Source organism: Schistocerca nitens, chromosome 7 (genome assembly GCF_023898315.1).
Source record: "Schistocerca nitens isolate TAMUIC-IGC-003100 chromosome 7, iqSchNite1.1, whole genome shotgun sequence".
NCBI lineage: Eukaryota > Metazoa > Arthropoda > Insecta > Orthoptera > Acrididae > Schistocerca > Schistocerca nitens.
Genome location: NC_064620.1, coordinates 561223555 through 561237863, shown reverse-complemented (window position 1 = coordinate 561237863; position 14309 = coordinate 561223555). Strand labels below are relative to the sequence as shown.

The window sequence follows — 14309 nt, the reverse complement described above, 5'->3', positions numbered from 1 at the left end:
TAAATGCAAATCTTCTGCACCTTCCCAACGTGAACAACGAGTTCTGTATTGCTACAGATGCTTCATCATATGGACTCGGATGTTGTTTGTTCCAAAGAGAAGAAGTAGATGGGCAGAAAGAGTTGAGAGTAATACGATTTGCTAGCAGAGTAATGACTAGCTGCGAGCGTTCATACTCGGTGGTGGAGGGAGAAGTCCTGTCTTTAGGGTGGGCGGTCAAGAAGTCTATTTTTACATATATGGGAGTTGACACAGCACTCTTATCAGATTAAAATCATGTACATGAAAGGCAGTGACAATATCATTGCAAATGCGGTTTCGTGATTATCTCAAGGAATGGACGATCTAATCGAGCTCATATAGGAGTCTACTAAGCTTAAGGCGTTCATGATTAAAGACCGAGTACATAGGAGGAAACATTTCCTACAAATGTGTTAAAAACATGGTGGCTCTGCAGGATGCAGACGACACCGGCAACAAAATTAAGACAATTTTGAAACACAATCTGACGTGTTCCCTTAGCCAGGTCTAGAAGATAGAGAAGATCCTATCTTGCATCACCGAAAGAGTATGGACTCACAAGATTGGTGCGTGTGTATAGCAGAGACTAATTTTACTGACTTCGTCTGATACACACATTTAACTTGGGAGCACGTTAGTGTTACAACTGCGTGGCTATATTAAAGAGATGTGGTTACGTTGATAACCTATAAAGAAAGGTGCAAAATATAATCCACACGTGTAAGATACGCCAGAAGGCAGAACCACACAACGTGTTGGGTAAGGATCTCTTGCTCACAGTGGGATCTATAACTCGTGTCAGTTGACATAGAAACAAAGTTTCTAGGTCATATAATTCCACCACAAGGGGTGAAATTAAGTACATACTAGCAGTCGACACAAAAAGTTTTCTGTGTCTGGTACCATCTCACAATGTATAAAACTACTGCTGCTGGTTTCTTCCTCCAGCAGCATTAGCTTTATACATTATGACGCGGTTCCGCACCCAGAAACGTTTTATGTCGACTGATTCTGGTCGCGGAAGCCCACTCAATTATATATACTAGCAGTATATATGTTTTCAAAATAAGTGGAACTGAACTGCTTGAAGGACTCAACAACCCCGTCTATATTACGAAAGGTAATACAGGATTATATCCCCAAGGTAGGCAAACCGAGGGCAATAGTTTCTGACAATGCTTCGTACTTTAGCGGTAACAAGTGGAGGCAAACCATGAAAGAGTTTGGTACAAAACATATATTAATACCCCGTTTCCATTCGGAGGCGGGCCCCGTGGAATGGATATTTAAGGAGGTAAATAGATTCATGAACATTTACATACATAATCAACATACGCTGTGGGCGGGATAGTATCCGTATATGAGAAATTACATAATAATGTTCCACACTTTGCGACTGGATTCGCGCCATTCGAAGTGTTGTTGGGCAAAAGAGAGGAGTGGAGAAGTCCGTTATCACAGTTACCCAAAGGTAAATGGACCAGAAAACAAATCGTAAAGCAAGTTTTGGCTAACTTGATAGTCTGCCAAGCAGAGGAAAGCTAATTACGAGAAAAGTATTAAAAGTACTGTCATACAATATACGAATAAATGATCTGGTGCTAGTAAGGGCCCATCCTAAGCCTTGTGGACTTAGTAAAAGAAACAAGAAATGACAATTGTTATATGAGGACCCATACAAGATTGTTGCCACACAACATGAATGTAGCTTCTTACTGGCCGATGAGAAGACCAACAAAGTCAAAGGGTGTACCCATACAAATGTTTAAGGAAATTTGTAAATAGTAGTGAGATCATTATGTAAAGCAAGGATCATTACATTTTTCTACTTAGTGTATAAGATCTATTTTTTTGTGAGGCACAACATTCCTTAGTTTTGCACTTAGTATGCAAGTTGGTGATTGTAAAGTCAACACCTGACTACTTTCTGTGTATTTAGTATGCAAGTTTGCAAAAGATTCACAGACTTCAAAGTCATATTTAAAGAATGAAATAAAGTTTAAAGTGACTGCAATTAGCAGTGAGATGAACAGGAAAGATCTGTTGCTGTTATGTAAAGTTTCCGCTACAGTTTTATTGCATTTTCCAATTTTTCAAAGAGATATGAATATTTGAGATTGATGCAAATTAATTAAAGATTAGTTTAGTGTAAGTGTGTAAATGATGCCTACTGTGCATTGCGCTATCAGGAATTGTATAGGCTTGGTGTTTACCCTCAGCATACAAAAACTTATCTTGCTATTTAATTTCTTTACACATCTGGAGTTTTACTGAAGCTTAGTTTCGTAGTATATAGGTATGTGTTAAGACAGCATGTACAGACGTTCTTAAGGTCAATGAGAATTTTTAAATGAAAATGTGTATTCCGAATTGTAAAGTCAAGCCAGTATATGCAATCAAGATCTCGAAAATTTGTACTTAAGGAATTGGTAGATGGAAGGCAGATGCTATACAGGTTTGCAATAGGCAGTGTAAAGATCTGTGATCAATGTACTACATGTGTTTTCAATGTAAATAGTTCAAATTGGTGAAGTATTAATACTGTACAGTGACGAGATGTCATGTTTTATAACAGTGTCTCATGTAACAGAGAACGTTTTTTAAAATGTCAATACAATATGAAGACTTGTACAACCCAACAGTGTTGTGATTTGCATGTCTACAAGCCTCTTGCTCAATAAGAGTGAGGGTCATGTGCCTAGAGGTGATGTACCCCGTATTTATACCGAATGTGTGTGGAACTGCTGTAGTTATATGCGGACAACGACCCAGCATATTCGCTGTCTGCGAGACTGTCAAAAACAATGTACGGAATACTTCTAAATAAGCTCAAGTACTGTGGTATGAATGGGACAGGGCTCAAATTGTTTAAATCATACCTAATTGGAAGAGTGCAGAAAGTTCAAATAAGCAGTTCACAAAATATGCAAAAAACTGGTGATTTCTCAAACTGGGGAAAATCAAGAACACGGTGCCGCAAGGTTCGGTCTTGGGTCCTCTGCTGTTCTTAATATATATTAATGACTTGCCATTCTATATTCATGAAGATGCAAAGCTGGTACTTTTTGCCGATGATACAAGTATAGCTATCGCACCCAACAGACAAGAATTAACTGGTGAAATTGTAAGCGATGTTTTTCAGAAAATCATTAAGTGGTTCTATACAAATGGGCTCTCGTTAAACTTTGACAAAACACAGTACATACAGTTCTACACAGAAAATGGAATGACGCCATTAATAAATATAGACTTCAATCAGAAATCGGTAGCTAAGGTAGAATATTCAAAATTTCTAGATGTATGCATTGATGAGGGGTTGAACTGGAAAAAAACACATTGAAGATCTGCTGAAACGTTTGAGTTCAGCTACTTATGCTATTAGGGTCATTGCAAATTTTGGCGATATACATCTCAGTAAATTAGCTTACCACACCTATTTTCATTCTCTGCTTTCGTATGGAATGATATTCTGGGGTAACTCATCACTGAGTAAAAGAGTGTTCATTGCACAAAAGCGTGTAATCAGAATAATTGCTGGTGCTAATCCAAGATCATCCTGCAGACATTTATTTAAAGAGCTAGAGATCTTCACTGCAGCCTCACTAATATATACATATATATATATATATATAATCTCCACTTACGAAATTTGTTATTAGCAGTCCGAAAAGTAATAGCAGTGTACATGGCTACAACACTAGGAGAAAGGATGATCTTCACTACTCAAGGTTAAATTTAACTTTGGCTCAGAAGGGGGTAAATTAAGCTGCTACAAAAGTCTTTGGTCACTTACCTAATAGCATCAAAAGTCTGACAGATACCCATATAGCATTTAAAAGCAAATTAAAAGAATTTCTTAATGGCAACTCCTTCTACTCACTAGATGAATTTTTGTATATAGCAAGTGGGTAATTTCCCCAATCCCCACAAAAAAAAAAAAAAAAAAAATTAAAATATCAAGTGTCATAATAATTTGTGTAATGTAATATCTTGTATAGACACCTTTTATTAACCTGACACGTTCCACATCGTTGCGAAGTGTCATATTCATGATCTATGGAACAAGTACTAATCTAATCCGTACAGACGCGAAATCAGTATTTGTGGAGCGCGTAGTTTTGTGGAGCGCGTAGTACCAGCGTGCAGCCGTCAAACAAGAAAGTTTTTGACTGAGAGTAAGCTGTGTGAACATGAACTTCGTAAATCCCTGCTGCATTGAACTGGTAAAAAGTAGACATGACAAGGAAGACGCATCCGCCGGCCGCTGTGGCCGAGAAGTTCTAGGCGCTTCAGTCCGGAACCGCGCTGCTGCTACGGTCACAGGTTCGAATCGTGCCTCGGGCATGGATGTGTGTGTTGTCCTTATGTTATTTAGGTTTAAGTAGTTGTAAGTTCTAAGGGACTATAGTTCAATTCTTTTATCTTGGCGGCTCGCGCATGCCCGCCCAGACGTGGGAGACTGCTGCGTTGCCAGTTGTACGAGCCAAGAGAAGCAGCGCCATAGTATAATTCGCAAACTTACGTTTAGGGGGGAGCGCGCAGTTTATGAAGTAAAGCCACCACAGCCGCATTAACCCTTTCGCTGCTACAGAGACGTGCTCCCCGCATTCCGCGCTGTGCGCGATTTTGTCATCACTGCACTGCTCGCCTGTGCAGACACATGGTGTTTCGACTGCTTTGACACACTTTATCATTCGGTTTCACAAAAACTATTTGGCCCAAAAATTTGATTTTTACGTATCTTCTTGACTGATACCTTCCCCCCCAAAAAAAGACTTAATTTTGTTTCGATATTAAACGCAGTTATTGTGCAGCATTAGATGTAGTAAACCACTGCACGAAATTTTGAAGAGTTTGCAGAGATAAAAGTCCATAACGTATACTTTCCGTATTGTCGATTTTAGAAATTTCAAAAAATTACATTCAAACGAATAAAATTCTTTTTTTTTATCTCATTTTGTTCTACATTGTACGGTGAATTTGTTCGGGGCGGACGTCCGATGGCACTCGTTCATGTTCTTTGTTGACCCATTCACTCAGTTCTGTATTACAGAGGGTAGCTAACCCTCTGACCGAGCACGCTGAGCTACCGTGCCGGCTAGCCATTCACTTTAACCATTACGCTAACGCAACTCGTCATTCAATACATCTTCCGGAGAACTTTAAAATATCACGCAAAATACCGACAAACACTGTTGGTATGACTATGAATTAGTCACGTTTTGTCGAAGTACAATAGGAAATAAACAATTACCGCTGTTCTTTATTGCGGAAAACCGGTTAGTGAGAATGCTACAAACACCTTCCCGTGCTATCGCCTGAATTTGGAGGCTTATTGCTTGTTTGGTTTAATTAATTAATAGAATATGAAGCAATTGGCATAAAGAATGCTTTTTCCAAACTTTCTATAAAAGAGTCTGCTGTGAAGACATTGCTTTTGTTCAATTACTTTATTTATGACTGAACGTTTCTAAAACTGAGGACACTCGTCTGTGCTCTGCACTGCAGTAGAGCTCTGGCAACGTCATTATCTGTTCATTGGCTGACTGTGTTTTGTGACGTCAGATGCGCAGAACGAACCTAAACTCGGCCACCGTCGTAAATGACGCGCACTTGGATGACTTCAGATGTTAAGTCCCATAGTGCCTAGAGCCATTTGAATTTGAAGACGCATTGCCAAGACACCAGAACTGGCCTTCATGGATCAAATTCGTGACTAACGACTATGCGTCCTTTCCGTAACAAACACCAAAAAGTTTAGACATTGTCTAATACATAATTGGTGGTTTCAGTCCAGCCGAACGAGACAACACACGTCGGCGGCGTATGCAGAGCAGCCATCCGCAGCCGACGGGATCGCGGCTTCGACTGCCGCTCTTGCCGGACGTGTCCTCGTCCACACACGCCGAGAATCAACGCACCATGTTGACCACAGCGTCCAACAGCAGCCGTCGGAGAAGCCTTTAGTTGATTTTTCATTGTATAATGATAGGAAATTTCAAACAAAGAAGTTTGTAACATTTTCGTCATATTCAAAGACGTTTTACTAGAATGCAATTTGCACGTGGACTAATGCGTATTCCTTTACACAAGTTTTATGAACATTAAGAGTCTGGTGTTTATGTATAATATTACGAATATGGAGTGCGAAGGGGAGGTGGGGTCCGTCTATGCAGGGTTTCTGGTAAAGCCTGCTTTTTCCCGTGCACCGTGCCATCGATTAATGGCTCAAGTTATTGGACCCTATCTCCATAAACTGAAGGGTAATCAAAGCAGCAAAAACAAGTACAGTGATCCCATTAACTGTAAATGAACTGTAGAATCTTGAAGTGTGAAAACTATGACAAAGTGAACCGTACAGCGAACGTGTGCTGTTTACGAACTGTGATAAATAAACTTATGCATTGTGTGATAGGCATGCAAGTGGTATGTCCACAACAACATTGCATTTTTGCGTGCCTCCCTTGGATATTGAATTTAATAAATCGTACAAAACGTATAGAAAAAACTGACATTAGAAATTAAAAACAATATTTCTAAACGAATAAAAATGAGCAAACTCTTATGTAGTTATATTTTCTGTAATTATGTCAGATCTTAATTATATGAACAATCAAAGAGATATAGACGCAAGCAGACATAAAGAATCGCTACTATTGCAAAAAGTGTATAAATAGCAGCTCACAATTAGAATCTCTGTCTATTGATCGTTATTGCTCGTTTGGTTTTGATCGTGTTGCTCGTATGTCGTATCGAGCTACCTGTGTTACATTTATTATAAGAGCATTTGTTCTTATCTGGACTTACAGGTCGGTATTCTGATAAATGTATCATGGTTACGTTTCTTAATAGCCTACACCGTAAAGTATCACTGAGCGTACATGTATTCATTTATTAGATAATAAACTCCATTTTCCACTTATTTGAGATTTTCCAGCAATTTAGCACACCTTCTGCGGAGGCTAAAGGGAATATCGCTGACCGTTATTTGATCCGCTATTACGCAGACCTTTTAAATCTCAGTATATTTAAAAGTAACGGCACACTCTAAGGTGCAGCAGATGTTTAAAATGTGGAGTAAATGATCCTGGGGAGTGTATAAGCACAAAAACGTTGAACTAAATACCAGATATTGACGGAAGTAGAAAAACGTAAAACATTCGATCCTGGCTTGAGTGTATGAAACTGTGTAAGTAGTAGTAGAAGTAGTAGCTTTAATCATCTGTAGATCTCTTTTTATAAGGATATAGGATATGCCAAAGTATGTACAAGTTTAGTACAATTTAAAATAAGCTAATTCGTATACACATACACTTACAGACTTCTAGTTGTTGGAGACACTTATTAGATATACTCCTGGTATAGAATACTTTTTTTTTTTTTTTACAAATAACTTATTACATAATGTAATGCCGCACTGTCTCACTACCAGTCACTGCACACACTATACACACACTGTTTCATAACACTTCACTCACTACACACACACACACACACACACACACACACACACACACACACACACACACACACACACACAGGTGATCTCTGGGCCATTTTCTGTACCACAACTTGCCATGTGCTATCCTGAAAAACCTGTGTCATCATCCCTCTATAATGAGTGAGATGATGAGCTCAGAAAGAGGAAGAGATGTTAGTAATGTACTATGCATAGCTTGATGGGTAAGTTTTTCTAGAAAAGGAAAAAACATAGTGTGAAGGTATTATGTCGAATGTTGGATGTTTTAGAATCATTATTATTTATCTGTATAACTTGTTTAAACCAGACCCCTACCGTTTTGTCTAAGTAATCCTTAAGTGTATAAAATGCACTGCATAGCAGGTACTTTTAGCTGCCTTTTTAAATTAGTGTATTTTTGCTATTTCTTTAATCTCTTTTGGTAACTTATTGTACAGTTTTATTCCTTGGTAGAAATGGCTGCCAGAAAATGGGAAAAAAACCATAAAAAGAAATGATCCTTAGATGAACAGAGTCTGCATAGAAAAATGCCAAAATAACTTTTGCAGAATTTAAAGCAACAGAAATCAGCAAAACTGGAATATACAGGGTGTTTCAGAAAGGATTTTACAATTTTAAAAACTCATAAATTTATTGAAAGAAGATATAGAGCTGGGTTTAGTGTTATATTGTAGGAAAACACTAAGTTTTTTTTACCTTAAACTAAAGGTGTATGTGGCTTCCATTGGTTATCCTGCACACATCCCATCGGAAGTCAATTTCTTGCCAAACTCGCTGTATCGTTGCAGATGTAGCTTGCTCAGTTGTGGCCTAAATTCCTGCTCAAAGTTCAGATAGGGAAACCGGCACAGGAGGTGCAAACACGATATCCGTGATGAATCTTCATAAAAAAATCGAGTGGTGTTAGGCCTGGGGAACGTGGGGGCCATGCAATTGGCGCATCATGGCCAGTCAGTGACGTGGAAAGCAGTCACTGAGAAAATCGCGGACGTCATCCAGGTAGTGGGGTGGTGCAACATCTTGCATGAAGTAAAGATTTCTTTCTTGGTCATCCTCATCGATATGTGGAATCAAAAATTGTTGTAACATATCCAGGTACACTATCCCACTGGTGGCTCTCTCACGGAAAAAAAGACGGCCATACACTTTGTTCTTGCTCAGTGCACAAAAAACGTTCAGTTTAGGACTATTACGAACATGTTTCAGTGTTTGATGTGGATTTTCACCGCCACTAATCCTACAGTTATGTGGTTATGTGTGTTAACCTTGCCACGTAAGTGAAAATCGACTCGTCAGAAAAGATGATTTTGTCCAGGAAATGTTCATACTCATGTAATCGATTTAACATATCCCCACAGAAGTCCATGCGAGCAATTTTATCAGTGTCTCTTATTGCTTATACAATCGTCAATCTGTACGGTTTTAAATGTAAACGGTTTATCAACATACGTTACACAGTCGTATGTGGAATCTGCAGTTCGTGAGATGCACGTCGGGGCGATTTCGTAGGGCTATTGTGAAAACGATGTCTCCCTTGCACAACAACGTCGTCAGATGGACGACCTGATGATTTCCCACGTCTTACCGAACGCCCTGTTTCTACACAACATTTGACACTCATAAATTGTAGGCCTACCAGCAGGATCGTTAGCGTACTTGGTACGAAAATTACGCTGAGCTGTTGTCGCCGCCTTGGATTCTTCAAACCAAAACATACAGCTAGCACGCTTGGGTCCAGTGAAGGCAGCTATCTTTAACGCAACTACCGCCAGAGCTCCTTGCGGTGCCATTCGGCACTAGCGAACTATGAGAGACATAACTTGATGTATTTGCCTACAAATTGACACTACAATCACCTCTGTAGGTATTATGAATTAATTTATATGAATTTTCAAAGTTGTGAAGTCCTTTTTGAAACAGCTGTATTGGCAGACATTTTGCATCCTACATTATTCACAGAAGTGGAATAAAGGTTTGGCTCGATAGCCCCCATTTTCACAGACCAGGATAAGTTTTATACATCGTGCGTGTATTCTTTCGTGGCAATATCATGCACATTTGCAGTAATGAACTCGTTGTACATTTTCTACGTGTGCTGGAACATGAGCTCCAATAGTTACAAGTTGCACTCACCGTCTCCAGGTCTCGGCAGAGAATCTCAAAAATTTCCCAGTCTTCTGGCGCGTTGCCAGGACGCTCCATACTCAGCCTCAGCTAGTGAGCCTGCGCAGCGCCCCAGCTGTGTATGCAACCTGTGGAATATGCCAAAGAGTCGTTAGCAGTTGCTCCTGAAGATGAGGCCTAGTATACTGAAACTCAGCCGAAAGTATCAGTAGGGGTCCCACACATTGTTAATTTCTCGATCTGTCTGCAGACTTTAAAATCTATTTGTGAAATGCAGACTGGAAAGACATGCAGAACACACTAGGCATCAATAAAAAAAAGTAATGTATTCTGTAACAAGTGTTAATAAATTCCAGTCCCTTTTTAGGGTTCTATACCTCAGTCTGTAAAAATGGAACCCTTATAGGAGCACTTTGTTTCCTGTCTGTATGTACCTCTGTTTAGATACGTCTTGGCTCTGAGCACTATGGGACTCAACTGCTGAGGTCATTAGTCCCCTAGAACTTAGAACTAGTTAAACCTAACTAACCTAAGGACATCACAAACATCCATGCCCGAGGCAGGATTCGAACCTGCGACCGTAGCGGTCTTGCGGTTCCAGACTGCAGCGCCTTTAACCGCACGGCCACTTCGGCCGGCAGATACGTCTTTCTCAGGAGCAGGTAGAGGTATCAAGCTGGAATTTACGTCAAATACTAAGGTTGTACGATCCTTTTGCGGGGTAAAAAATTTAAATTTGTAAGTCAGTGCTGTCAAAAGTTACGGGGATTTATTTCACTTATTCTGATACTCAAAATTCACTCGTCAAAAAATAGGGTACTTCGCTGCAACCTAGAACCTTGAAATGTGGCAAGAAGCTAGATTTCATAGTACAAGCAAAGGAAAAAAAACCTAAAAATGTTAAATTGTAATTATATCACGTAAAATATTATTTTTACTTTTGTGGTCCATCTGTCCGTTTTTGTGTCCGTCTATTTAGATCCCCCTTTCTCAGAAACGGGTAGATGTATCAAGTTGAAATTTATATCAAATACTAAGACCTACAGCCTCTTGAGGTGCAAAAAATTTCAACTTCTAAGTCATTGTCATTAAAAGATACGTCCATTTATTTGGTATGGTTTGATACTCGCAAACACTTTCATCAAAACCTGTAGATGAACTATCTACATACATAATTGAGTTTGTGCGGAATCCTCAGAACGCGTGACCTTCTCATAATTGTCCTGTTTTTTATTTTATTTTAGTACTTATTGACTGTATTGCAAGTATTAGGCTGTACGTGGAGACACATTTCACTTTCCATAAACGAAATTCACTGTGAAGTGGCGTTCGCAATATTGGTTGAAAGCGCATGGTAAATCGCTCGTCTGTGATGTGGTTTAAGCGGGCAGCCAATTGTAGGGGATATCGCTGACGTATGTGGGCCCTTTACTTTTATCAGACATAATTTATTCGAGATATGTCCTTGGTCAGTTACGCCAACAATCGATGTGGATCTAAATGATATTCTTTGGTGGATGTGTGTGCGAGAGCTCTGGTACATTCAACTCGGTTGAAACTTCAGTGTGTGAGTATTCTGCCCTACAGATACCGACCGCTTAAGGTGTTTACGGTGTTTTGTTATAAATTTCGTTAAGAGATTACTGATCTGCTCAGAACGTTAGCGCAACCACGGCGGACATTCGTTGCTTTTCGTCGTTAGCGAGTATGATGCTTAGTGCACACTAAATATCAGTTGCATATGTTAAACACGTACTGGATCTTGTAATCATATGCGCCTACGGATAAAGTTACCAGTAAGTGGATACAGTAGACTTCTATTCCATTGCTGTTCCGCTTTGAAAAAGACATTCATATGAAGAGCTTATTGCAATGGTGTTACAAGTTCATTCTGAGATACAGAATCCTGAAGTTAAATGAGCGCTGAAAAATCTGCAGTTGAGATACCACAAATACTCAAGTATATATACTTGAATATTTCTGGTATCTCAACTGCAGATTTTTCAGCGCTCATTTACCTTCAGGACTCTATCTCACAATGAACAAAAATGGACTTGTACCACTATTGAAATAAGCCCTTCATATGTTGCACCTCTTCGTTAATTAAGAAGATTATACATGAAGTGATCTACCATACTGAAAAAAAAAAGTGCTGTGCTTCGTCCGACTATCCAACTTTTAGATGCCTCTGTATTTTCAACTATTTAATTAATTAATTCTGTGGTTTATCCATTTCGAACACAAACGAACATTCCTTTTTTTCTTTGCAGTCTGTTAATGTTTAATATGTTGAGGACAAAGTTACATCTCTAGCAGCATCAGCTTTGCCATGTAGTCTGAACGATTTCAGTAGCAGAGTCAGACCGTCTGCATCCTCATCCCCAGAATCACAGTGAAAGCAGTGAACAGTGGTAAACCGAACAGACTACAGTCAATATTTCAGGTCATTAATTGTTACCTAAGTGTGAGGTGGTGGTGGTGAGCTCCTATGGGACCAAACTGCTGAGGTCGTCGGTACCTAGGCTTACACACTGGTTAATCTAACTTAAACTAACTTACGCTAAGGACAACACACACACACACACACACACCCAACGCCGAGAGAGGACTCGAACCTCCGATGGGGGGAAGCCGCGCGAACCATGGCAAGGCGCTCTAAACCGGGCGGCCCTCCGGCGCGGCGCCTAAGTGTGACTCCAAAATGTTTGTTTCAGCACTGCAGTTCGCTGAGGACCATTACTGAAGTCGTTGTCGCACCATTTTCTTCGGCAACGTGAAGCTGAGGCTTTGTGGAAGATGTAAATGCATAACACGCAAATACTTTCATAAGTTTGGGGGGATAACAAAACTATTTTAGTCATTTAGGCTTTCGCAGTATCATAAATAACAGACAAATTCCCGGACAGCTGATTAATCTGTATGCTCATAGCGTACAGATTAATGATCATTGTGATTATTACTATTGTACTTTTAACTGAGTAGTTTGCCTTGAAACGTCACTGGCAGAATTTTAAAACTTTTTATTGGCGGTCTGTTATGGGCCGTTTTCTATTATTACTACATTTTTCCACATACACTAAATCATATTTCAGCGAGCGACTTAGAGTGACTGAGAAAGAGAAAGCTTTCAATCAAACGAAACAGTGGAGAACTGTTAGAGGATTTTCAACTGCGCTGCTACCAAGAGAACAGCGAATCCAGCCAGTTCGGAACTATCTTTAGGAAAATATAGCTTTCCATATACAGAGGCGTGAAAATTCCAAATTTTAAGAATCTGAAAATAGATAATATATTTTTATCCTGCAAATGGTTACGTCATTCACAAAGAATGTGACATTTTTTATCCAGAGAGATGTTTGCGAAGATTCTGCACCAGTTTCTTCGCTTTCGTATACAGATACCATTCCCAGATTCCTGTACGCCAGCGACTGATCTGTTTCTCTTTCTTCTGATGGTCAGATGGGTTTTCCCACTTCCAGGAAGCCTGTCTATTCCTTCTGTTCTGAAAGAAAAATAACCGTAGCTGGCCGAATCCACTCTTGTCTTGTGTTTCACTTGACAGTATTAATTACAGAACGTCGTATTTTATGTGTCTCAGTAAGCGATCCAGTTACGTTATTTTTTCGAACTCCCGTAGTTCCTGGTTCAAATGGTTCAAATGGCTCTAAGCACTATGGGACTCAACTTCTGAGGTCATGAGTCCCCTAGAACTTTTTTTTAAAAAAAAAAAAACTTTATTGACACAACAAAACTAATTATACATATTTGGTCCACCTCCTAACATGATTAGTGGGCCATTAATTGTTACATAGAATTAAGTTATTGCAGCTTAATATTACAAATTATATTAGTGAACTACAGTTTAAGTTACTAAGTATGGTTAGTTTCCTATAACAACAATGGGCAGTTTAGTTTTACCTACTTTCGTTAGTTAATTATCTAACCTAGAAATGACTACTAACTGCAGCGTCACAGGTGTGTCAGTAAAATACAAACCTACTTAGAATAGCCAGGCTCCTCGAGCTAATCCCGAGGAGCATGCCCCTGGCACTGGGCCGGCCAAGGTTAGTATTCGCTGCAGTTTCCTATGTTAGTGTTCTAAACTAAGTCCTACTACTACTAACTTAACCTACGTCATCATTGGTGCTTTAGTCGCAATCGGTGTAATTGACTCCAGCCCCCCTAATCCCGTACGTGGCGGTTTCCAACTGATGGAAGTCGGCCATTCCACGCACAGGTGGTATGGGAATGGGATCAGGTCTAAATCGGTTGGTTTATGAATTTGGTGCCTATTCTTAGTTCCTCAAGTATTCTATTAACACTTTTCGCGATACCTCATCTGCCAGAGCATTCAAAGTATGGAAAGTGTCTTCTTGTCTTAGGAGATTGTATGTCTCGTTGTTTGGAAGTCTGTCTCGGAGTGTTGTCACAACGTGGTTGAAGAGAGGGCACTCGAAAGCCACATGATCAAGAGTTCCCTCCGCCGCGCCACAGTCACACTCGGGGATTGCCCTTTTCCCAAACCGACATAAATATGAAACTTCCTGGCAGATTAAAACTGTGTGCCCGACCGAGACTCGAACTCGGGAGTTCGAGTCTCGGTCGGGCACACAGTTTTAATCTGCCAGGAAGTTTCATATCAGCGCACACTCCACTGCAGAGTGAAATTCTCATTCTGTCGACA

The 14309-nt window shown here is 39.8% G+C and overlaps 1 protein-coding gene across 1 annotated transcript in view; it reads right to left on the bottom strand.

Annotated features, from left to right (window-relative positions):
- LOC126194927 (coiled-coil domain-containing protein 170) overlaps positions 1-9754 on the bottom strand; it is a 436254-nt gene extending 426500 nt beyond the window's left edge. The window contains exon 1 of the mRNA XM_049933307.1: positions 9635-9754. Coding sequence (XP_049789264.1) covers positions 9635-9703 — 69 coding nt within the window. The 5' untranslated portion in view covers positions 9704-9754. The remainder of the gene's footprint in view (positions 1-9634) is intronic.
- Between the last annotated feature and the right edge of the window lie 4555 nt (positions 9755-14309).